The sequence below is a fragment of the Larus michahellis genome, chromosome 6 (assembly GCF_964199755.1).
Source record: "Larus michahellis chromosome 6, bLarMic1.1, whole genome shotgun sequence".
Taxonomy (NCBI): domain Eukaryota; kingdom Metazoa; phylum Chordata; class Aves; order Charadriiformes; family Laridae; genus Larus; species Larus michahellis.
This window is the reverse complement of record NC_133901.1, coordinates 63,995,539-64,020,924: the sequence shown is the minus strand read 5'-3', so window position 1 is coordinate 64,020,924 and position 25,386 is coordinate 63,995,539. Positions and strand designations below refer to the sequence as shown.

General features: G+C 39.5%; 2 protein-coding genes across 7 annotated transcripts in view; one reads left to right on the top strand and one right to left on the bottom strand.

Annotated features, from left to right (window-relative positions):
- The window catches only part of NHLRC2 (NHL repeat containing 2), a 38,336-nt gene extending 35,907 nt beyond the window's left edge, over nucleotides 1-2,429 (bottom strand). Inside the window, exon 1 of the mRNA XM_074590238.1 lies at nucleotides 1,926-2,429. Within this exon, the coding sequence (XP_074446339.1) occupies nucleotides 1,926-2,088 (163 nt within the window). The 5' untranslated portion in view covers nucleotides 2,089-2,429. The remainder of the gene's footprint in view (nucleotides 1-1,925) is intronic.
- Nucleotides 2,430-2,544: 115 nt separating this feature from the next.
- On the top strand, nucleotides 2,545-22,866 carry DCLRE1A (DNA cross-link repair 1A). Of its 6 annotated transcripts, none has more exons than XR_012587442.1 (10): nucleotides 2,545-3,619; nucleotides 5,145-6,716; nucleotides 8,678-8,811; nucleotides 9,954-10,072; nucleotides 11,745-11,888; nucleotides 12,802-12,947; nucleotides 14,003-14,157; nucleotides 20,275-20,290; nucleotides 20,840-20,981; nucleotides 21,637-22,866. XR_012587442.1 is itself a non-coding variant. In XM_074590235.1 (9 exons), exons 1-9 carry the CDS (start codon nucleotides 3,202-3,204, stop codon nucleotides 21,801-21,803), a joined length of 2,997 nt encoding a protein of 998 aa, XP_074446336.1. In that variant the 5' UTR covers nucleotides 2,545-3,201; the 3' UTR covers nucleotides 21,804-22,866. The 6 variants fall into 6 exon arrangements, 3 of the variants coding, with proteins under 3 accessions (XP_074446336.1, XP_074446338.1, XP_074446337.1); XR_012587440.1 differs by lacking the exon at nucleotides 20,275-20,290 and adding an exon at nucleotides 17,421-17,771; XR_012587441.1 differs by lacking the exons at nucleotides 20,275-20,290; nucleotides 21,637-22,866 and adding an exon at nucleotides 17,421-17,587 and having other exon boundaries at nucleotides 20,840-20,916.
- The last annotated feature ends 2,520 nt before the right edge of the window (nucleotides 22,867-25,386 follow it).

The window sequence follows — 25,386 nt, the reverse complement described above, 5'->3', positions numbered from 1 at the left end:
TTTTCTCACTGGTAACTGATATTCCTCTGATCCCATAAGAAATTGGTATCAAGCTAAGAAATAAATATCCTAGAACATGGTCTGCCATTATTATCCCTCAACGTTTCTGAAAATAGTAGAGGGAAAGATAAATAGATGTGATACAGTGCAAAGCTGAACTAAATTTTTGAAGGACTGTTTTTTAAAAGCATATGCTGACTAATGTAAAAGTCCTCAAAACTTCCACCCTGACAGTTTCAGCAAACTAAGTTCTTACAGACCCAGGAGACGCTATTGATGCTGAAGCCGACAGGAGGTTTGTTTTCTGTTTCACTAAGAGGAGGATTGGTCTCTACCTCCCTATATTTATAAACATAAATGGATGTATATACATTCAGATTTGGTGACAATAATGAGAATAATTCATCAAATTTATGCATTATTTCTGCATAAGGGCAATGCTTTACTGTTTATTTTTTTAAAAGAAAAGAGTAACTTTTATTTTATGGCATTGCTCCCCGTTTCACTAGAACTAAAACACCTTTCATAAAAAATTACTGGAAATTAAAAATGTTGGCTACCTATTTGAGCTCTTTTTAGAAGAGAAAATAAGCTTTCACAGAACACAGAACGTGAAACAATACTAATGACAAGTGAAAATTCAATCCAGGGGTCTACATCTAGACAGGAGCATTCACTTTGCTCCATTGGTTACAAGTAAGAATTCATTGCCATGATACGTATGTGATTTTAACCCTGAAGTTTACCTGCCCAAGGTCCCTGTCTTGCAGTCAGATGTGAGCTCACATGGTTCCAGAGAGCCTCACTAAGGTTAAAAGAACCCTGAATAGGACTTTCAAGATCTTAGAACACTTAACCTTTGATTTCACACTTAAGAACAAGAAGAGATATAGAAATGTGTGAAACGTGTGAAAGGGAAATGGGCACACCACTTACGGAGAATGACATCTCCAGCACACTTTGTATTATCAGGGACATGAAAATTGACAAGCACAGGAAAGTCATGGGGAGAGAGAGATGGGAAACATTCTAAGCAGCTGCAGGGAAACCCAGGGAGCTCAGGAGGAACCTGCAAGAGTTGCTAAAGTTCTCACTATGATGAGAAAACAGAGATATTAACATGCTATACAGAAGTGAAAGACTTTATTTAAAAAAAGAAAAGGAAATTAATGAATCATAGAATGGTTTAGGTTGGAAGGGACCTTTAAGATCATCTAGTTCCAACCCCCCCTCCCACAGGCAGGGACATCTCCCACTAGACCAGGGTGCTCAAAGTCCCATCCAACCTGGCCTTGAACACCTCCAGCGCATCCACAACTTCCTTGGACAACCTGTTCCAGTGCCTCACCACCCTCATAATGAAAACTTTCTTCCTATATCTAATCTAAATCTACCCTCTTTCAGTTTGAAGCCATTACCCCTCAACCTATCACTACATGCCCTTGTAAAAAGTCCCTCTCCAGCTTTCCTGTAGATCTCCTTTAGGTACTGGAAGGTCTCCCCAGAGCCTTCTCTTCTCCAGACTGAGCAACCTCAACTGTCTCAGCCTGTCCTTATAAGGAGAGGTGCTCCAGCCCTGTGATCATCTTCATGGCCCTTTAGAAATTTAGAAGAGAGGCTTTAAAGACCAGGGTTTTGCAACCAGTTGCAGCGGGAGCATTTATAAAGAGGTTTTTTTTCTCTCATCCTTTGCTTTCGGGAGTGACACTTCCTGTAACTAGAAGCGCCTTCTAAAGCAGCTAACGGGGCTGTCATTACACGGCCCCCGCAGTCAGCGGCACTTCCAGGCAGACGCCACACGGTGACCGTCGGGGCTCAGCCACCTCCACCAGGGCAGGCCCCGCAGCCGCCCGCCCGCCAGTGGGCCCGGGCCGCCGAACCCCGCTCCGCCGCGGGGCCTGACCCGCTGGGGCCCCGCCACCCACCTCCGCCGAGCTCGGGCACCGTTAGGTCCCGCTCCCGGCTGTCCATCTTCTTCAGGTACTGGTAGACCAAGTTCTCCTTCTCCTGGGGAGTGTCAGCGTCGAGCAGGGCGTACTCCAGCTGGGTCTGGGCGGGCAGGAGCCCCGCCAGGCCCCCCGCCGCCATGACGGGACGCTGTTTACCGGCCGGCCGATTCACCGCCGCACATTCGGCACCGCCGGGGAGGAAAACTGTAAAAAACCAAAACCAAACCTAAGCAAAAATACGTATTAACTCGTCTTCTTAAGGGAGGACCTTCTCATTCCTTTAGTGTTTTTACGTAGCTTTGATATTCGCAGAAGCATATTCGTGAAGACAAACACCGGCTGTGGATCCAGCTCAGCAGATTCAACACAGCCTCGTTTTCCCGCCCTGTGACATTTTTTATTTGTCAGTGGAATAAATGTGAAAATCGGGCAGTATCAGACAAAGTCCAAACAAGGCACCAATAATTTAAACGGTGGTATTTTTTTTGTTGTTGGGGTTTCTTGGGGGTTTTTTTGATGCTATGAGAGAAGCGGAAAGTTGAGCCAGAGTCGCGGTGGCGAAACTGCGGAAGCGAATGCGTTGCCGCGGCGGGGAACGGCTGAGGAGAGGCTGCGGTTCGAGGAGGCGCCGGCCCGCCACCCTCGGCAGCGGCGGGAGAGAGGGAGGCCGCGGGCAGGCCGTGGACAGACAGCCGCCCTCGGTGGCGGCGGGAGGCAGGCCGGGGACAGGCAGCCGCCCGCGGTGTCCTCGGCGGGGAGCGCGGCCCCTCCCGGCAGCGCCGCGCCGGTGTCGGCCTTCGCCGTGTGGTGACTCCCGGCAGCTGAACTCTTCGTCGTTTTGTTTTAAAATCTTCCCGCGTCGGGACAGCGAGGTGGCAGGCAGGGGAGCGGGGCTCGCTGGGCTTCACCCTGCGAGGGCAGGCTGGACGCTGAGGAGGGGGGGTGGCTGAGGGACATGGCTCGCTCTGCTGGTCTTTCTGTGTCCCACAGACTCGGGATTTGTGTAACAGGAGTAGCTACAAATATTCAGAGAGACGCTCGTTAAATTATTTTTTAGGATAGGATCCACCATGCTTCTGTCCCATCACGGACTGTGGTTTGGTTTATGGCCCAATGTTGGTTTTTTAAAATGGAGTTCAGGTGTTTTTCTTCAGATAGTGAAGGGAGGAGGGAAGAGAAAACATATTAGCGGAAGGAAAGATACATTTGTGAACTGTTGCTTAAAAGCAAAGAGAATATTTAATGTGTTGCCATGTCTGAAGATGCTTTATTGGAAGAGGACATTTGGGAATACAAATCCATTAGGAAGCAAAAGCATCAGAGTAATTCAGAGAGCATCTCTACACCTGCACAGAAAGTAAGTGATGACAAGGGCAGGCCAAAAAAAAAGAGAAAGAGAAATAAAAAAAAAACCGTAGAAAAAACTGATACGCCTCAGAAAACTGAGCAGAGCTCGAGGCCAAACCAGGATGCAGATCAAAGTAAAGATGACAGTAGTGTGCACTCCCAGGAAAGTGTGAGTAGCGTGACGGAACAGAGCTCACAAAGTGCAAAGCCCGTTCATGATGGATACTGTCCGAGCTGCCAGATGCCTTTCGCTTTGCTGTTGGTCCAGACACCTCGATGGCACGTTGCTGAATGTTTGGATACTCCAGGATCCATTGAAAAAGGTATGAATAAAGTATGAAAAAAGCCTTCAGAGAAAAGTTAAAAGCTCCACTATGTTGCTGTAAACCTTGGGTTTCATATTTAGTTCAAAATCTGAGATGGTAGTTGGTATGGTTTTTAGAATGGTATTACTGATAATTTATCAATATTATTTTCGTATGAGATTTTTGGGTTTTTGTGAAGAACGTGGAAATCTGACGTGAAAATCTCATACGAGAATCTAATCTCAAAAGTTTGTAGAGTAGTGATAAAGATTCATAGTTGTTTATCAAGCTCCAGTTTTAGTAGTTTATTGAAGGAATTGATGGTGCATATTTACCATTTTAAAATAATGGAACTTGTTTAAATTACTAAGTCAGTGTCAGCAAAAAAAATTCCAATTAAGAGGCTACTACTTCTGACACTGAATTGCCTTCTCCTTAGGTATAAATTTTATTATCCGGTATCCATGTTGCTGTGTGACTTGTCCAGTTGTCTATGGACAGATGGAAGCTGAAATCAGTTTGTTAGGCTAATTTATTTGTAATTTTAGCTCCTGATCCAGTATGCTTTAGAAATTTTATACAGAATTATACGTGAACATTCCTGTTTCATAAGACAACACAGTTTGTTTGAGTTCTGTACGAGAGGAATAAAACTGACTCATTGCAATTGCCAGTTTCATGTGGGGAAATACCATGTCTGAACAGATCCAGGTATCCAACTTATGTTCTTAATATACCTCATAACTTGAAAAACAGAAAGCATACACTCAGAAAACTTGAGTCAAGGATGTTAGGTAACACAGTCACTTTTCTTTTTATATCTTTGTAACTTTCCTTGAAATTTACTAAGACAGATGTGTTAACATCTCGTTTCCATCTCTTCCATCTCCATCATAATTAACAGATGAAAAATCCTTCTGATTGATTTTTGCATTAAAATCCTCAAAAGTTAGGCTAGCAAACTCTCAACAAAAAAGGCTTAGGAACAGCCCCAGCTTCTTTGCTGGCATCTGAATCCTGAACACTTTTTTTCACATAAGTAAATACATTACTCTTTTTTTTTTTCTTTTTTTTTCTTTTTTTAAATTTAATCTGTAACCCAGCAGGCAACTTGAAACGGAATTTCAGGTTGATTCAGAACCGAGATTTTGTTTGTTTTGAAACATGTCTACTGGCCTTTTCTGGTGCTACTGCTCTGAGTTCATTGCTTGCATGTGAGACGATTATAACTAGAAGCCATACGATTACATTAGCACAATATTGAAACAAGGTTAAGTACTCTTGTTGTTAGAGGGCTGTATTAATTCAAGCATAGAGCTGTATTAGCAGCAGCGGTTTGGTTTTTGGTTGGAAGTGTTCTCATTTCTAGCCAGCTCATGGCAGGAGGTCTTGGCAGCTTGAAAATTACTTTTTACGTGTGCCCTCTGTCCTCCAATGGTTGTATTTATAAGAAAAAGCTTTTAAATTGTGTGTCGTGTGATTTTTATTTTAATAATTATACCAACTATATTAACATTATTTCCATGTTTAACTGTTTTCATAGAGTGTCCCGATGGTTTACTGTGCACTTCCACCATTCCATCCCACTACAAGCGCTATAGCCATTTTCTACTTGCAGCAAGCAGGGCAGGAGATTATCTTGTAAACTCTTCAACAAACACTTTGGAGAGGAAGATGACGTATTGTACTGCTGCAAAGCCCAGCTGTTCCCCAAGTCATGTAGAGGAAACTTCTCAGAATGAGAAACCATCTAATAATGTAAAAAATGTCCCAAATGATGACTGTATATTGATGGTACAGAGTTTACCGCAAATGAAGTCTCTAAATATAGTTAGTGAAAGTACATCCTCTTTTGCAGATGTTCAAAAGCCTGAAAAGACATGTCAGCTTACACAAACCACAGATAATAGTTGTAAATTTGAATTTTATGACTTTGCATCCTCTGAAGAAAGTAGAACAGGAGAAGATCTGTGTAGTCAGAAAGATGCAAGTCAGCCAAGTCTACTACAGTCAAAAGCTGACTTCAGTGACTGTGAAATTTCTTATTCTCCACTGAGTACTTTTGAGGAAAGTGAAGAAGAAACTGAGGAAGAGGAGAACAAAGTAAAAATATCACAAAATAAATTATTCAAAGTCCAGAACTGTGAAGATGAAGAATCTAATTCTGTGGTGTTTAAAACATTTGATGGACTTTTCTTACAGCAGAAGCCTCAGTATGAGCATACCAAAACGGGAAATTTCATCATTAAGAAAACCCACTGTGAGGAAGTAAATACATTGAACCATCTAGATCATAGTGTAAGAACTGTTTCTCAGAGTCACATGAACAACAAGTTCTGTAATTCAGCATGTGTAGATAATCAGCATCATCAAGAGGTGCTAACCAGTGGATCCTCTTTTCCATTTAATTGTGAGGAAGCTAAACAGCCAGAATTGATTTCCTGTGCTGCTAAAGCTTGTAACACAGAGTCAGAAGATACTGGTGCTTGTGCTTTGGATTCTGCATACATTAATTTTACTGAGAGGCCATCGCTGCTAGTCAGAGAAGGTCCCGGGTCTCTTCTGACACAGAAAAGGGATGTTTTGAGGGACCCAAGTAACATTTTGACTAATACGGATAAGATGACTGCCAATGCAATTGAAAAAACGGCTTGCCGGGAGAGTTTGCAGTCAGTAGTGGAAAAAGAAGGAAATCTTAGTACAGCTGCTGTTTGCTTTCCCAGCCCCATTTCTAAAACAGTGTCATCTCTTTCTTTAGCAAGTATGAGTACGAAATCCAGTTCTGCCAAAGAACTCAAACAAATGGACATTGGTGTTTTCTTTGGGTTAAAACCCAAAGTAAAAGAGGAAAGCAAAGGAGAGACTCATTTGAGTGAGGGAAAGCAGATATCAAGTTCAGTAACTCCTGATGGAAAGAGGCCCAGGCGGCAAAAAAGGAAAGCTGAAGGGTCTGTGGAAGATGTAGAAGCAGTTACAGAAAGTTCAAGTAAAAATGGAGCCTTTGCAGATGTGAGTTCTGGTGGCCAACGAAGGTGGAGAAAAAAATTCAAAGAATTATCTACTACAGGGGAAGGTACAGGAAAAAAACACTGCCCTTTCTACAAGAAAATACCAGGTGAGAAATAACTCTTGCTTTTTGTAGAGGTTAACTAATTTTGGCTTGAGTGTTGTATTTATTTTTTTTTTCTTAATTTTAGGCGTTAGTATTCTTCACTTTTCTTAACCATTTAGATGGCAGCTCATAATGAATTTTCTTTTCTCCATCTAAGTTGATAAAATCTTGTGTAGGTGCAGATCTCCAGGAGAAGGTGATTGCAGAACTAGAGTCAGCAATGGCTTCATCAGTGAAGGACAGTGAAATAGTTATCTCAGGACAACTATTTCAAGGATTGACTTTTGCATGTTTTTGACAGAGTAAAAAACATTAGCAGTATCGAAAGATGGGTATACTTTCTTAAATGATTTTGAATACATCCCTTGTTAATGTTCATTCCTAATTCCTGAATTTAATCTTTTACATTGCTTCAGTTGTGCCTTAAAATAGGGCTGTCAATAGCAATTGTTTCCTTACACTAAGTTAAAAAAATTGAATTTAATTTTGCATTTGAAATTCACAAGTATTAGAAATATGAAGTACTACAACTGTGAAAACAAAAAAAATGAAAACCAAGCAGAAGAATTTAGCCAAGGAAATGAAAACCAAGCAGAAGAATTTAGCCAAGGAAACAGCCAAGAACTTCCCAGAATGTCTTCAAGCAATTACATAAAGTACAGGGTGATGGATTGGTGGCTTAAAAAGCCTGAAATCCTCACAGTTCTGTTTACCACTAAAGGACTGTCTTAGTGTTAGGTAGATCTTTGAGAAAGCCAAATAAAAATATATTAGTGATCCAAAGTGCCAAGCTCCTGCTTGAAGACTGACCTGTGAGTCTTTGTGGCATTGTACCAGTATCATGGGTTCCACGGGCTTAGAGAATTTTCCATATATAATACATTTGAAGAGCAGACTCTTATGCCTACAATGCAATTTTAAAGTTGCTTTGTTATTATGTATTATCTTTATTCTTAATTCTGTTACTACATTTGAAGAATATTTGACTGTATTTGCTATGTCGCTAATGATATGCGTTTATCCCCATGGCCTCCCTGAACTTTTGAGTCTGGTACCTGTCAAATACCTGGGGGTTATTTTGGTTTGTGATTTTATTTTTTTTTTAATTAGCAGGCTGCTATGGGGTTTTTTTTTGAGTTGAAAATACTTGAAGTTCTAGCCTCAAGTAGAACTATTTCTAGTTATCTTAGATCTGGAAAATTTGCGTAACGCAAAATGAAAAATATTTGCGTGCTATCAGATGAATTAGTTCTATGTGCTATTTGGTGGTTTTAAGAAAGTATAACCCAGTTTGAAAGGACCATTTGTCATTATGTTTGCATTTAAAAAAAAAAATTACATTTGCAGAGAAAAGGCATGTCTTCTGTGCAGCTGTCTTTATGCATCATCTTTATACAAACACTCACTGAAAGCATACAATGGCAAATCTGTCACGTTTCATCTCAGCAGTTACATTCAAAGATCCCAGATTGCTTGCTTCATAATTATATGGTAGCATGTTTTAAGAGGAATGTTAAATGTAGAATAATATAAAAATTGCAGTTTGATCACAAAATGTGTTTTGTTAAACCATAGTTACCTGTTTTATTTTGTGTTAAGGTGTTGGTATTAGATCTTAATCCATGTGAACTTTCAACTGAATACAGATAAAAGTGTTTTATTTGCTTAACCAATTGCCATCTGTATAGGATGGCATCTGAGCAACAGATAATTGGGAGGCCTGTGGAAGTATTTGTGTGTGGACACTTTGTTAAATTTTTATTTTAATAAGTGAAAATTCTTTTTGTGACTGACTCATGCACAAACCATGCTCATCTTTAAATGGCTCCTTCAGCTGTACGCAGTATAACTGCATTGTCTTTTAATTTGGAAGAAAGAAAAAAGAATAAAAGGAACATCTAATCAAAAACTGTTTCTGAACTATGCATGTTTACTGACTGTCTTCTCTTCCTTTTTTATTGTAGGAACTGGTTTTACAGTTGATGCCTTCCAGTATGGAGAAATTGAAGGCTGCACAGCTTATTTCCTTACTCATTTTCACTCTGATCACTATTGTGGGCTAACAAAAAACTTTATGTTTCCAATTTACTGCAATAAGGTAAGGCTTTCCAAGTTTACTAGATATTATCAAATCCATGTGCAACTATAATCACTTCTGTACTGATGAAAGTAAATAGAAGATCAGAGGTTCCATTGTTCAGTCAGTTAGGCACAGTGGATATGTATGGGGGAATCTGTGTTTCCCTTGTAAGAAATTCTTACCCTGATTTGACTGATGAAAGATTAGTGAAACTTCCCTGTCTAGATACCATGAAAAAATTCAGGTTTAAAAGGATCTCTAGAGGTCATATAGTCCGACCTCCTGTGCAATGTGCGTCTAACTTCAGAGTTAGATCAGACTACAGAGACTGTTGTCGGTCAAATTTTGAAAACAGGACAGATTCTACTATGTCTCCTCGCAACCTGTTGTAATGCTTACCCGCTCTGAAATTTTTTCCTAACGTACAATTGAAACGTCCCTTTCTGCAACCTGAGACTAGCTTGTTCTTTTTGTTTACATCATGGAGAAAAATCTGGCTCCATCTTCTCTATAACTCTATTCAAGTGATGGAAGTCTGAAATTAGATTCCATTTAAGCCATCTCTTCTCCACATGCAGTTTCAGCATGGTCCAGTATGTCCTTCGGGCTGTTGAATGGCCAAGACTCCCATATGTCCAACCAACCCTTCTTTACTCATAAAATGATAGGACACCTTGCCTAAACATCCCATCCAGAACCTGCATCAAAAAACTATTTCTGATTTACACTGGAAGCCTCCTGAAGTGCTTGTGTCCCCTGTTGCTCTTACAGCAGGTGTTGGGGTGACTGCAGTCCTCCGTGATAAGATCCAGGGCCTGTGACCTGCAGAGTTCTTTGGTTGTTTAAAGAAGGCTTTACCCAGCTCCTCTTCTTGACTTGGAAGTCTGTAACAGATCTTATTCCATCTTGTTTGACTACTCTCTGATTCCAATCCATAACCTGTTGACAGGCTTTTGAAAGTTTGCTTTTTTTAAAACAGCTTTTTTTCCAGTTTGTTTTTTGAGAGGCGAAATGCTACTGAAAGGCTTGATTATACCCAGGATCTCATAGTTTCTCCCTATGCCAGACAGTCTGGCTTTGAGAGCCTTTGTTTCTAAAATAAACAAAGGCTCTTTTTAGATTTTGTTCCTATTCCATATTAAACCCTTTCCCTGTTACAGATAACTGGCAACCTGGTGAAGAGCAAACTTCGAGTCAAAGAGCAGTACATCCATGTACTGCCGATGGACACGGAATGTATAGTGAATGGGATCAAAGTGGTGTTGCTCGATGCCAATCAGTATGTATCACTGCAATTGTTGTGGAATATTTGTATGTATAGAATACTAAAGATAAATAGGTGTACAGATACAGTTTATGTTTTCATGATTTTTAGGTTTCAGTGGATCTGAAAAAATAGTACTTCACATTCCTGAGTTGGCTTAGTAACACACATTTTCACTTCAGAAGTGAATTAGGCATGTAGGAGCAAGTAGTTAGTTTTTGAAATAGGCAAGTTATTTTTGAAAATGAAACTTATGCTTTTTTGATAACTTCAGCTTAATTTTTTGTTGTTGCAATGAGTACATAGTGTTAGCCACACATAGTTCCATCATTTTTAACCTTGTTGAGAGGTTGAATGATTTTTCTAGTTGTCTGGACGCTTTAGCTTTTGGTGTCTAGTTGGAAACACCCTAGACTTGATTATCAAGTATGTTAGGCTTCTGTAGCTTCAACTGAAGATAATGAAATCTTCAGCTAAAGAAAAATGTAGTCCTTTGGATCCCAGGAGAGACAAAACCTAGCCAACATTTTGAAAACTAAACTTTAAAGAAAAGCATTTTGAAATGTGCAACAAGACTTCTACTGGATTCAGTGATAAAGGGTGAGACCTTTGTCCAGCGTTACACTGGCACTGTGTGGTTGTGCTGGATTTAAAGTTAAGTAGTACCGACTTCCAGTCCTGTGCTCGTGCTGTTCTGCCTGTTGGTACCTTATTTGGCTATGGGCTAGAGGAAGAGTCCTTTCCCTGAAGTATGTATTGAAATGCAGCACTGTGTCACAGCTGGTTTGAATATTACTTATCTTAGGATTTGTTTATAGTTGGAGAGATAAGATTCCATGAAGTCCTTTGAGAACCCTTTCTGGGAATGAAGGAAGCCTTGTTGCTTATGTAATTTGGCCACTTCTCATTTTTCGCGTTTGTCTCTCTGATCCCCTGCTTCAACTTAAAAGGCATCTAAACCTTAGGTACAAAGTTCAACTTTTTGGAGAGTTCACCAATTCTGTCATTTTTAGCTCTGATTCATGCCAGTTTTTCCCTTTTTTGAGATTTCATTTACCCTTTACAGATGATTCATGTCCGAAATAGTCCCACTCTGGTTTTCCAGTCTGACCACTTGCCCTTCAGACAGCTTTGGCAAGGAACTGCAGAAGGTGCAATGGATTTGCTGTGGCCAATAAGAGAATTGTGTTTATAACCAGGGAATTCTGGATGGAGGATAACGTTTAAAATCTGCAAATAAAATTTAAAATGAAATGCTTCAGTAAGTCCTGCAGGAAATGAAGATATAATACAGTTCTGTTTCTCCTAAATAAGAGTGCTGCTTCTCTTTGGTATGCTGTTTCCCCATTAAATCAAGTAGTAGAACATCAGAGATTGCAACTGAGTCAGCATCTTTGTCATACCTAGAAGATGACAGAGCATCCCCAAAAGACAGTTAATGCTTGATTACTTTACTGTTGGTGTGGGTTTTTTTCTTTCCTCCATATCAGCTGAGAACTCAAGTCTAGATTGTCTATGGCCATAAGGTTAGCTTTAGAATTTCTTTAGAAATCGTGAATTTCTAGCTAAATTAAGCTGCACGGCAGCTGTGATTTAAAAAGGTGTTCTGCACACCTTTCTGCTGCTGAAGGGTAGTTTATCAGTATAGAGATCTAACATAATTTGTATGGGATTTTTGTTTGTTTAGTTGTCCAGGTGCAACAATGATCCTTTTCTATTTGCCGAGTGGAACTGTTATTCTGCACACAGGAGACTTCAGGGCAGATCCTTCTATGGAGCGTTACCCTGCTTTGATTGGTCAACAAGTCCATACCCTTTACCTTGATACCACGTAAGTTGTTTGTAATATTTTTTTAAATATAACCCTCTTCACTTTAGTAAGACTTTATATGAATCAAATAAATGTAAGTAGAAATGACAATACTGGTTTAACACTTGTTAAACTTGTTATATAAAATCAGATGTTCATTGAAAGTCTATGTATGTCTAACTTGTTCATCTGTTATGCTGTTATGTGAGAGAAAATAAAAGTGGGTGGTGGAAAAGATGCGGAAGTATTTGCTGAGATGGCCTTATCATTTATAAGTGGTATTAAATTCTGGGTGTCAAAATTCATACATTGCGTTCAGCTCTAAAACGAAGGGTTTGTGGAACACTGGTCTTATGTGGATTCAACTCTGTTATGAAACAGGGTGCGGGGGGAATTCTAAGAGTGAAAGAATGCCAAATGGTTAAATCAGTTGGCCAGGTTTTCATTAGACCTTTCTCTGACTCATGTAGATAAAATTGTTTTTCTGTGTATGATGACTAATGCCCAGCTGTAGTCTTTTATTTCTGTTCCATATGTTTCTGCGAATGAATAATGCCTTATGTTATGGTTTGTATGCATGACAAAAAATAGACATAAGGATGTAATTAGTATGTGATACAAATATCTAGCTTGAAAGAGCGCTTGGTATTTATAGAGAAAAAAAAACTGCAGAATTGAGTGTCAGTGTCAGACAAGTGAATAGTTGTAGAGAAAAGTCTAATGTAGTCAATGTAAATTTTATTGCAACAATTTCATCTGGGCACCTCAGTGGTTTCTAATGAATAGATTTCAAGTAGACTGAAATGATATCAAAGAATAACATCTTTTTCATTACTTTGTTATTGTATGCATGCAGTTTTGATGGCCTTCTTGACAAATTCAGATGTCTTCTATCTTGTGTAACGAAGTGATGTGTCTTGTTTCTATGCCCCAGGTACTGTAGTCCTGAGTACACTTTTCCTTCTCAACAAGAGGTTATCCAGTTTGCTGTCAATACTGCCTTTGAGACAGTGACTTTAAACCCACGTACTCTAGTTGTCTGTGGCACCTATTCCATTGGAAAAGAAAAAGTTTTCTTAGGTATGTAAAAGAAGTGTATTGGATCAAATAAGTAAGTAACTATCTAAGTCAGTGTTAAAAGACCATTTTCTTGAACGTGTAAAGGGTCACTTCGTCTTGATGATCAGATATTGTGCAAAGAAATTAAATATATTTAATAATCCTACTGCTAGTTTTTTAGTTTTCTAACTAATAAATTTTAACTTTATGAAAGAAATATTTTTCTGCCATGTTTACAAACCCCTCGAATACACAGAAGGCCAATTTGGATACTAAATGAATGAACCTATTTAATTGATTGTGGTGAGAAAATTGCTAATGGCAATTAAAAAAAACATAAGGAGGTCTTTATGGCATTTTTGGTGTTAATAATCTCATGTTGTCAAGAAACAACGAAGGGATGTAATTATTCTTAAACTTCTGTTTTGCGAACAGTTTTTTCTTCCAGGCTTATATTATGTATTTTCCTAAATATTTATAGTAATTAGTTTTCATGAAATCAATTTTAACAAAGCATTCCCCAGACTAAACCACATCTTTTCTGACTTAATGAAAAACTTGTGTGCTATGCTTCACGCAGTTACAGCATTAGGAACCAACACGATTGCTCAAATGTATGCTTTAGTGCAGGCAGCTGTGTACAGTTTGTGCTTTTGAGTATATTTAAAGTCATCAGTACAAGATTTACTTTCACTGGAATTTAGTCTGTCTTTAACGTGGGCTGTTTGTCGCATATTCCAAAAACTGCACGTGTTTAGGGCTTCTTTGAAATAACTACCAGTTCACCTTGGTAACATTCTACCAAAGAAATATGACTTAGAACTTATCAATATACTTCTATTCTCCTTCTCTTTCCAATTGTCATACACAATTCTGGTGCTTATTCATAGGAGCCAGAGTTTTTTAACAGCCGTTACAGGTTTCTCTCCTTCATTTTAGAAACACCTATTGAATATGTTGGTTTTTTTTCAATAGTAAAAATGATCCAGTGCAATAATTGGGAATATCTCCGAAACAAGCAAAAAGTGAACTCTTGTAACTTTCTTTATCTGATTTCTTCCCAATTAATCCTGAAGCAATTGCTGAAGTTCTGGGCTCAAAAGCAAGTATGTCCCGTGATAAGTACACAACACTGCAGTGCTTGGAGTCAGCAACTGTTAATTCCCTCATCAGTGTGGACTGGCATGGTACTTTGCTTCATGTTCTTCCCATGATGCAAATTAATTTTAAGGTAAGTTCAGCAAATATACTCTGTTGATTAACCTGCTGGCTAATCTTACTGTTGGCTCCTCCCAGCCGGTGTTGTGTTTGGTGCTTTTTAACCTCGTGTCAGATCACATTTATTTAGTAAAGTTTTGACATGTAGCAATACGTTGAAAATGAAATGCAATTAAACATTAATTTCTGTCTGCAAACATGATACACAGAAAGTGTAATTTCACTTCAATGCGGTGCTTGTACAAGATAAGATGAGGTTTGTTCAAAGGCTTGCTCTTAGTGGGCCTTTTTGAAGTGGATTTATGTAATGACTGCCGGATCTGTCCTATTAGCAATTTAATATATTGTGACATGGAGTCCCTCTTTTGAGCCTGTCTTTTACCTGGTACGATGTAGGAAAAGACAAAGGCTTTTCTGCTTGTAAGTCTTTCTGTTTTGAGGCAGTCTGTGAACATGGCCAACTTCCAGTCTGGTGTTTGATACAAAAGGAATAGGGTTCTCCTTGTTCCTCTTGGTTCCATGTGTTTATCACCATACTTTCATCTTTTAAAAGAATATTTTCTCTCCTTCTATGCTGAAAATTTACATGGAGATAAGGATACTTGAAAAGCAATGAAAACTCACACTAAACAAATACACACATTGAGTGAATTGAAGGACACCTCATATGTACACATGCTTTGGTTTTTCCATGCAGTCTTCTCCAATACTTGTAGCTAAAGCAAGTAATACGGTTTATTTCTAAGATTGTTTCATTTAAGTCGACTTCAAATGCACATTTCAGTCGTGATTTGAGACAGTGGGTTTTTGTTGTTGAGAGTTTGTGTGGGAATTTCTTAGTTAGGAAAGGTGACTAATTCCCGGGCGGGAAAAAAGTTTTTCTAAATAGAGTACAAAATACACAACGGAATTAAGGCAAAGCTGCAGGCTTTAGATTAAAGGTAACCTGGAAGAAAGAGAAAAACAGTGGTCGCTTACGCCTTATGGACTTGGATTCATTTTCCTGCTTTGCTTCAGGCCTGCTGTGCCATCTCAAGCAAATCCTTCAGAGCAAGATGGTATTTAGCTGCAGGACCAGTCAAGGTCAGAGTTGACCTAAAAAGGAGAAAAAGAGGCTATACGATTTGGATGGAAGCTGCAGGAGATAGAACTTAATATCTTAATGTTTTACTGTTGTCGTATAATCTTTTCCACGGTGGGGCACAAAATGAGTAATGGAAATGTGTATGGTTTTATTTTTAATGTGTTGTGTTGTCTTAAGCAGTAATATATTTTAGTTTCTTCTGCAGATTTTTGGGTTGTTATGTGATTTGGGTGTTGTGTCACAGCATGTATGGTGTGCTCATGTAGCTGGACTTTCAGGCAGAGGATGTGATTATACTACAAGGATGTCTAGACAGCTGTACTTCTGAGAGAGAAGCAGTCGTATCATGTGCAGGGTCTCATCTCTGAGAACAGAAGTTTCTAGACAAATCTACAGTGTGCCAGAAGTGATGCCTGGACCCTGGAAAGGGCAGGAAAGATTAAAAGCACAGTGATTTAGTGGACAAGAGTCCCGGTGTAACAGTCGTGTCCCTCTGTACTGGGGCTTTGACTTCATGTGTGAAGTTGTTGGAATGTGGTCTCGTGATGTCATTACTAATGTTGTGTCCGTCTATGTTAGGCGTGCTATGTAGACTTCCAGAGTGCTAAACATCTGATGAGGCCAGTAGCTAGATGAGTGCACAGGTGGAATGTAATATCAGTAAAATGGGGAGAATGTTAAATGCTTAAAGATGAGTTCATATGACCATTTATGTTATTTCTATTCCAGCAGAATCAATAAACATGACCTCAGAAAAGAAAATATTTTTAAGAATAAATTCACTTGCAATCTCGTTCTAGTTAAAGAATGATGAATGATATCATCCTGTTTTTATAAACCGTGTAAATGTTCATGTCATCACTCCAGTTGCATGTTTTTGTCTTCTGCTGGATTATACAGGTTTTGTCCTGAATTACTGGCTTATTACTGGGAAAGCCAGAATTGTTTAGTTATCCTCATCACTGAATGCCAATGTCTTCATTATCCTCTGTGTCTCTCCTACCTCTTCTGTTTTATTTGATCCCTAGCCCCACTAAAAACCACGATCCTGCTTCTTAATTTAGGCTAATTTCCTGTTCATGTAGATTCAGCTGTGAACCTACAAATCCATGAAATCCTTATGGGAGTATTCTCAGACAAAAGCTCAGATTCAGTCCTTATTTAGTAAACTGAGTACATCTGTGAGCTTGTCCATGAGTTGCCTTTTTAGTGGAATGCAAATAGACAAACCCTGATGGTATGTTATAGTATATCCTGGGAGCCCCAGTTTTATACCCTTTTTTTGCCTTTTCTGCTCTTTACTGATAGAAAAAAACCAAACCTGTCTGTGCCTCAGGCTTGTTAGTTTTAAGAACTGTAGCATGATTCTTCTGCCTCTTATTATTGAAAAACTGGTCTCTTTCTAGATAAAGAACAAAAAAAAGCTGCATAAGCTACATGTGCTTACCACAACTGAAGCCTAGTTTGTGGTAACTGTTGATAAAACTGTACTTGCCCAAGGAAAGCTTCTATGTTTCCATAGCAGACTGCTCCCAAGTCTAAATCTGGATGCCTGCAGCTTTCCTTTCTACCCCAAGTAGAAAGGAAACGAGTTCATCATCTTGAGATGCTCCTGCATATGATTCCTTGTTCACAGGCTTTCTGCTGTGATCAGGGGCTTTTTTTTTCCCTTCGATCATTGAGTCTCCAGATTGCTGGAAAATGTTATTTTATTTTTTTTTTTAATAAAACTCGTGGTTTTTTGAATGCATAGTCAGGAATTTTAGAAGTATTTTTGCGGTATCTGTGTTGTGAATATTTTTTCCTTTTGATGGCATTGTCCAGCTGTTTTCATTGCAGTTTGGGGGCTGTCTGAAATATGCTTTTCTCCATGTTGATTTTCATGAGTAGTATCAAGCTTGTATTTTCATTTTGGAGTCAGCTGTTTTATTATTTGTGAAGGGGTGGCTTAGCTGTTAAAGTATGATTTATAAACACTGTATTAATTCAGCAGAGACTGTCGTTCACCTAGAAACTATAGGTGCTTAGAAAGATATAGAAACCTCTCTCTGTCTTTCCCCTAGTTACCAGAGTTTAAAGACTAATGTTCATACCTTCTAGCTAGAACTGAAGCACACAAAAATGAATAGTGACCATAATTGTGTTAAATTAAGTATAAAGAGCAGGTGAATCAGTGAATGTTTTTTTGACAGGTTGAAAAGATGATTTTTGTAAACCCAGAGCATCCTCAGAATGCTGCTGGTGGCCAGCAGGTTGAGGGAGGTGATTCTGCCCCTCTACTCTCATGAGACGCCACCTGGAGTACTGCATCCAACTCTGGAGTCTCCAACATAAGAAGGACATGGACCTGTTGGAAGAGGTCTGGAGGAGGGCCATGAGGATGATCAGAGGGCTGGAGCACCTCTCCTATGAAGACAGGCTCCTCAACCTGGAGAAGAGAAGGCTCTGGGAAGACCTTATAGCAGTCTTTCAGTATTTAAAGGGGACCTAAAGGAGAAACGGGGAAGGGCTCTTTATGAAGGAGCACAGCAATAGGACAAGTGGTAATGGTTTTAAACAGAAAGAGGGGAAATTTAGATTGGATGTTAGGAAGAAATTCTTTACTGTGAGGGTGGTGAGACACTGGAACAGGTTGCCCAGAGAAGCTGTGGATGCCCCATCCCTGGAGGTGTTCACGGCCGGGCTGGATGGGGCTTTGAGCAGCCTGGTCTAGTGGGAGGTGTCCCTGCCCAGGTCAGGGGACTTGGAACTAGGTGATCTTTGAGGTCTGTTGCAGCCCAAGCCATTCTCTGAATATGTGCTATACCCTAGATTTTCACTTGGCCAAAGACTTGGTGACAATAATATATGGTGCGTTTCCCTTTTCTGCTTGAGCTGTCTGTGTCAAGATGTGCGCGTTTCTGTACAGCCATAGTGAGGGAGACTGTGCTACCTGGCTTGAATGTTTCCATCACTTTTTGTCTTCAAACATATATTTGAATATTGGATTCTGGGCGATTTTCTCTCTACACAGGAGTTGCATCACTGTCACAAAAATCTGTTGAAGAAACAAGTTCAAATTTGAGAAGAAAGCATGTATTTTCTGCTTTATAAATTCATATAGTCTCGATCTGTAGCTAGGATGGAAGCAGTCCCATCCATAGTATCGAATACCTGGCCAGATATCATCAGAGTTAATGTATTTTATCCAGGCCTTATGACTGCCCCCTTGAAAAGAAACCACTATTTGAAATGAGTATTTGGCTAAGATGTATGAAGTCTGAAGGGTAAAACTAGAAAGAACAAGCCATAGGGGATTGGAGGCAGCAAAAATGCAGTGACAGAGGAATAAGCTTTTTATAGTGCTGTATTACTGTTGGATTGGGTGGGGTTCTTTTTGTTTATTTGTTTGTTTTTTTCTAGTTGTGGCTCTGTCTTTCTTGAGGAGATTGTTTATTAGGAGTTTGTATCAAGCTTTCTTCAGGTGCTACCTGGGTCAAAAGTGAGGTTATGTGCTCTAGATTAATGTTCTTGATAGTCTTAATAGATAACATTTATATATTAAAAAAAAAATTAAAATTATTTTTTTATATGTGTGAATTTAAAATTAAATTATATATATAAATAAAACATGAATTGCTGCCATATTGCAAGTGTACTTGTTATAGATGCGGTATTTCACTGCAAGACTTGGTTTTAGTGAGTAAAATACAGGGGTTGCGTTGTGTACTGATGGATAGCTGCTCGTGAATACACCAAATGAGTTTCAGTGGTGTTAGGGCTGATTGTAAATTAAATATTTAATCATGTTTGAGTCTTCTCATACCTTATGGAATCCATTTGCATGTACTGCTGATGTTAGCGACAATGTAGATAACAGGCTGTCATGGTGATTGGAGGAGGTTGATTTAGCAATGAAATATATTTTCTATTTTAGAAGGATGAAGGTTTAGCACAGTGTTGGCTAAAGCAAAAAAAATATAGCAAGTGAACTTGTTATAAATAAACACTGTTGCAGTTTGTTTTGTGGAAAGAGGCTATCTTTTCTAAAATACATGTATGGTTCTTTGCAACAAACAAATTTTTATAACAGTCAAAAGTTGAGGCTTCTGCCATTTGAATATGCAGTGGAAGATCTGCAGAGACCGGGGGTATTCAGGTCTGTGCACCTCTTTTATGTTGCTTAGCTCAGTAATGTCTTGTACTGGCCTTGAGGTGAGATTTTCAAAAGTGCCTCTGATTGAAACGCACAGATAATTTTTTGTTGAGATTGAAATCGCATCCTTAATGCGAGTCAATGTTGCACACTTGATTTATAACAAAATTTGAAAGCAGATTAGCAGTGATTAATATAATAATCATTGTATTTGAAGTACTGTATTTAGATTTCATTAAAGCAAGGGGAGCAAATATGTGAATTGTTACCTTAAAATGTGGTAATCTTCCTAAAATGAAGTGTGAAGGAGAATTAGACTGCTACAGTTAACATCTTTAATCTAGTGAGGACTGAACATTTGCAGTGTATTAAGAGTCATGGCAGCTAGCCATAATTCCTGTTGCTGAATGAAACGTGTGTTGTGGTAGGGTTTTGCGGTTGTTCTTTTGTGTGCCTAGTTTGATGGATTCTGTATGTTGCTGCTGGACATTGTACTAAAGGTGCTATTAAAAGTGTCAGTGTCACAGGCAGCTTTCCGTTCCCTCCTTAATAATTTTCAAGTATTTCAAGTAGTTCATGTTCTATCATAGCTGATCTATCCTCTTCTCCCCACCTTTTTTAATCATTCTTTATTTTGTATTCCTCTTCCTGCTGCTGACATAAAGTTTAGGATTTTGAGTTCTGTAATCTTGTAGGGCTTTCAAATGGAGAATGTGCCTTTGAGAGGCACGTGAAATTGACTTTCTGTTTTTGATTTGAAATAATACTGACTTCACTTTATCCAGGAATAGGGTTGTACGTTCCTTGTACTTCCCTCTCATCCTTTTCCCGATTCTAGCTTAAACAACATCGAAGGCTAACTTAGCCACCGTGGAAACTTTTTCAAGTTAATTTTTATTTTTTTTTTTTAGAGTGAAGAGATGAGAGGTGGTTTCCTTCCTATTGTGAATGGAGATGTGGTAAAACGTGGTTTAGTGCTCAGAGCAACACTCAACTCATGCGCTGGCTTGCTGCAATTTTTTTTGGGTAGCAACTCTGAGCGCTTCTGGGCATAAGCAGATGTTAGTGGCACTTTAAATTAAGCAGGTGATTTTGCACTGAAGCGGGTTTTCACCATCTTTTATCACCACTCAGCTGCAAGAGTGCTGACCTCCAGCTGAGAGGAGGAAATTAATGATTTGGGGAGCAAAATCTGTAAGGTGTGATTATGTTGTCTGTGTGTTCTGGTCTGTAATGTGTAGCTGTTAGTATGCGCTTATTCAGATGAAGCAATTGAGATCCTAAGATACAAGGTGCTTTGCAAATGTAAGTATTTACCATTAATAATTTCAAGGCAGATGGTATTTAAAATAAAAAAAGTTCATATCAAAACATGAAAATAAAATTTAGTACAAAGTTTCTCCATTGTGAAATCTCCAACCTTTAGACTAATGATCTATTTAATGGGATTAAGTATACGCTGTATTCTTTTCACAGGGCTTGCAAGATCACTTGAATAAGTTTTCTGAGAATTTTGATCAAGTTCTGGCTTTCAAACCTACTGGGTGGACCTACTCTGATTCATGCCTTTCTCTGCTGGATATCAAACCTCAGACAAGAGGAAAGATCACCATATATGGTATAAGAGTGATAAAGATTCAGTGCATTTAATTTTGTGTGGATGCTTTTCATATTTTTATTCTGGAAACTGCTACTGTTCATTGTAACCAATGCTTTTTCTGATAACTTGTTGATGAACTGAACAGATGGATCTCTCCAGGAGAGATCTGCAAACTAAGTAATTGAGAACACTGTAAATGCAGATTTTCACCTTTATTTTGCTCCTGTCCTCCTCTTGCAAATAAAGGCTTTTACCTGATGTATGTAGAGGCTTCAGGGGTAAAATCTTAGCTCGACTGATGCTGGTGGCCATGCAGTTCCAGTGCCCAGATTTCATTCCATACTCCACTCATTTGAGAGACAGTGCGTCTTCCTTTTCCTCTCAGTTCTTGTTGGTGGGTGGAATTGAATCTCATAAAACTTTAACATTCATTTAACCAAATGCTTGACGTTGCTCAGTTTGCGCTGGTGAATGACTTGATAACTTAATGCAAGATAATTTTACCAGAAGGAAAATCTGGGTTTTCTTTTTACCTTAGCTATAAACTTTAGACCTCCAATATGAATTTACAAAAAAGTATTATCTAAAGAATTTCTTAGCTGGAAGGCTTGCAGAAGTATTTTGGCAAGGAGCTAAGTAGACTGACAGATCGCTGTGATTTGTTTTGTTTCAGGGATTCCTTACAGTGAACACAGCAGTTACCTGGAAATGAAGCGTTTTGTTCAATGGTTGAAGCCACAGAAAATCATCCCCACTGTAAATGTTGGTGACTGGAGAGCCAGAAGCTTGATGGAGAAGCATTTTAGAGACTGGATGATTGAGGGCAGTAGGCATAAATAAATATGAGGAAGAATGTATATTTCAAAGGAGGTAGGCTGGAGTGGGAATTGTGAGTTCCTGTGAGTTATTTAACTCCTTTTTCCATGGAACTTTCTTTAGGGAGGACTAAACTGCCATTCTACTGAGAAAGCTGAATCTGGGGGGGGCAAAAAAAGGGGGCAAAAAAAAAAATAGCGCCTTGCTTGCTCATATAGCTACTGCCTATTTTTCCCATAACTTAATAACTTTTTTGCAAATGCATATTTCAGGTTATTTTTATCTTACTCCTTTTTCCTCATTCTCAATTTTCCTCAGATTATGGAGATGCCCAGATGTATAATGCTGGGGGAGAAGCCACCTCCAGGTTAATAATTTCTGAAAATAAGTTATTGTAGTAAATGACATGACACTAAGCTTATGTCACACACTCTCAATTCAGGCTTCAGAGAAGCTCATTTCATGAGGCAGAACTGGCAGTTGTGATTTAAATCGTGTGAATGAACTTTACCTTGTGAGAGAGGATTGGCCAGGGCTCTTGCAGCATATGTACTTGGGAGAATGACTTTTATAAAAGACATTTCTACCTACATTCTGCTCGATATTTTCTGATTAGTTTTTTTTTAATAAAGAACCTACATGAAGTCTGTCTGTTCTTTCTAAGCAAAATGCATTTCTTTTCTGTACTGCAGTTGCTAATCTGAGGGACCTGTCTGTAATATCTTTGGTGAACGTTCTCTGTATGTTGCTTGTATGAGGTTGCTCTTGCATCCCGGCAGTGCAAATTCTCAGCATGTCGTTAAAGCCCCGAAGTGGTTCCTCTCCATGTAGTCTCCTACAATGGACTTGGTTTGCAGGGTTGTATGTACAGGTTTGTTACTTAAATTCTGGACGAACAAAGGCAAATATTAGTACTGGCAGCAGAAAGGTAGGTTTCATTTTGCATTTTTTTCCTCCTGAATCCTACCAGAATCCTATCAGTGCTGCTTTTTCTGTATCTGCTTGGTATTTGTGATACTCAAGTATGTGGTTGCAGGCAGACACTAGTATAATTATAAGCACTAAAATAAAAACCATTCCAAACTTCTAGGACTTACAAAAGTTGCATCATGCATAAAAAAATCATCCCCAAACCTCCCAGAATAGCTCATCTGAAAACTTCAATGCCATTTTTTGTCGGGAAAACATTTCTTTAACGATTGGTGTAAGTATAAACACATTCTTGTCTTTGAGTGACGAGCTCTGTAATGTGAAGTCACTTGGTTTTATTTCTGTCTTCTGAGAGAAATAACTGTCTCAAACTGATGGGAAAAAAAATTCTTACACTGATTCACAATTGTCTCAGTACGTTCGCGGAAATATGGCATTGTTTTTATTTTACATAATGCATTATGATAGCTCTCCTTATCGCAAGAACTGCTAACTGTCTTGGGTTGGCACGTTCATTTCTAAGATTCCACAACTTTTTGGAGTAGGTGTGTGAAAAAGTATCTTTTACAGCCCTTGCAAACACCAAACCTGAATTAATGCCTTGCACAAGTTGGAGCAAATTTGAGGATTCTGTTTGGCAGGCAAATGTTTCTAGCGGTTGAATCGTTAAGGAATTATGCATGGTTTTTGGCCTTCCAGATCTTTTTTTTCTGGCTAATTTGGCACCAAGTTGGAGGGGCTGGAGTAAGCACCCCCAAGTCAGAAATGTTAATCGCCATTCTGGCATTCTCTTGTTTCCGTAGTTGTGTTTTCAAGAACGACTGTTCCTGCTGGGAACAAGTCGGCGCGTGGGCCCTCGGGGCGCTGGTGCTGTCCCACTGCAGCTGGTAGGTGCGAGACACCTGCTGCCTCTCTGGGGCTCCTCACTTCTGCTGTCAGTTTGTACCCTGTTACCCAGAATGAAGGGTTGGGTTTAGTGGTGGGTTTTTTTGGGGTTTTTTTTGTTTTTTTTTTTTTTTTTTTTTTTTTAAAGCAAACTTCTTTCCGAAACTAACCACAAAAATGATGTATCTTGGAAGATACTGACATTGGCATCTGGTGGACTGACCCAGTTAATACTGTCCTGATTTGGAGCAGATGCCGACAAGCTCGCTTCAGCCAGCAAAGTGGAATGGCTTTTCTGCTGGGTTCCTTTTTTGTCTCTCTGTGCTGGGGTCTGGTTCCAGTTTCTGCGCTGCTGTAGGTATTCCTGCGTCAGCCCGCTGGTTGCTTTCATTCCTCCCTCTTTATGGTTTGTATTTGCACTTCTACCACCTGGTTTTTGTGGGTAGGCTCACATTCTGCAGCATTTCATGCACCTTCATGTTAGAGATCTTCATTTTACCCAGTTAGTTGGCCTCCTTCGTATGGAAAAAGGTCTTTCCAGAATCCAGACTCGGGACGAAATTATTATTTTTGTTCTTTGTATTGTAAAGGAAGAAGATTAATAGAGGATTAGATTTCTTAGATTACCTAGGAGGATATAATAAGCAGATATGGAAAACCATTTAATTAAACAAGAATTTTGTGAGAAGCAGGACCTCTTCTCCTCCCTTGTCTAGGTTGTTCTAAGGGACGGGGGTCTGATGACAGCAGGTTGGGGAGCACAGACCTATGATAAACCTGATTTCAGCATTATTGCGCTAGGGTAATTAATTAGGACTCTGGGAGTGGCTCCACTTTTCCTAACGAAGGAGCGAATGTTCTTTTCAGCCTTTTGCCAGTGTTGGCACTGTAGCTGCATGAGTGAAAGCATTCATTATTTTGGTTTAGCATGGGTGGCTCTAACTACTGCTTTTTTAAAGTCAATAAACGGGGATTTTTGGTCTCTGTTGTGCTATAGAAAGACTGGACCAGCATCCCCTGGGCAGTGGGGTGTATGAGTCGGCTCGTGCCCTTACCCTCACATCAGATGGGTGTCGTGTGCTGACATAAATAATACCAGATTTTACTAAAGCAAGATGGGCCTGTGCACGCGGCGGAGGCTCCTCCAGTGTGTCTGGTGCTGACAGGCTGAGGGCAGAAGGCAAAGCGAACGAAAGGGGCAGCTGTGACACTCGCTTGATCAGCGCCCAGAATGGTTTTCAAAGCCAACCACTCTAAAGAATCACTTTGTATTTCCCATCAGGACTCCTGCTCTGATTACATATCGCCCCAATGGGCAGATAAATGAGCTAAAAGCAACGCTGTTTGCAGAGGGGAGAGGCGGAGAGCAGCTCGCTGGCGGTGCTGACTCAGGCAACGGGTCGCAGGCTGGCTGTGATAAATGGGAGCAGCTACATGTGCCCGTGGCCCACGGTCACCTCTGAGGAGGCTTCTGGGAAGGCAAGTCTGAAGACATGGCAAAATAAAAGCACACGGACGATTAAAGGGAGCTTCAAGGTGCGGGGTATCTTTTTAAACCTTGGTGTGAAACAACGATTGATAGTAATGTGGAGCCGAGAAAGGAACTGAGGTGTCTTTGGGGTGGCTAAAGCATTTCTCTTATCTCATCAAACCTGTCTACTGGTATGTGCTTAGTGAAGGCTATTAAGATAAATTGCCATTTAAGTTAGTTTGGTTTTTTATGATAGCGTGACTTCAGATACATCCTCAAGCAGTTTGGGATTGATTATCACTGAGGCCATGGTTTGAATTT

What these genes read in the sequence shown, in the direction of transcription:
- DCLRE1A (XM_074590235.1), top strand. Translation starts at nt 3,202, where the DNA reads ATGTCTGAAGATGCTTTATTGGAAGAGGACATTTGGGAATACAAATCC. An exon ending in TGATGCAAATTAATTTTAAG is followed by an intron (nt 14,158 to 20,839) that starts GTAAGTTCAGCA and finishes TTCTTTTCACAG; the next exon opens with GGCTTGCAAGATCACTTGAA. An exon ending in AGGAAAGATCACCATATATG is followed by an intron (nt 20,982 to 21,636) that starts GTATAAGAGTGA and finishes GTTTTGTTTCAG; the next exon opens with GGATTCCTTACAGTGAACAC.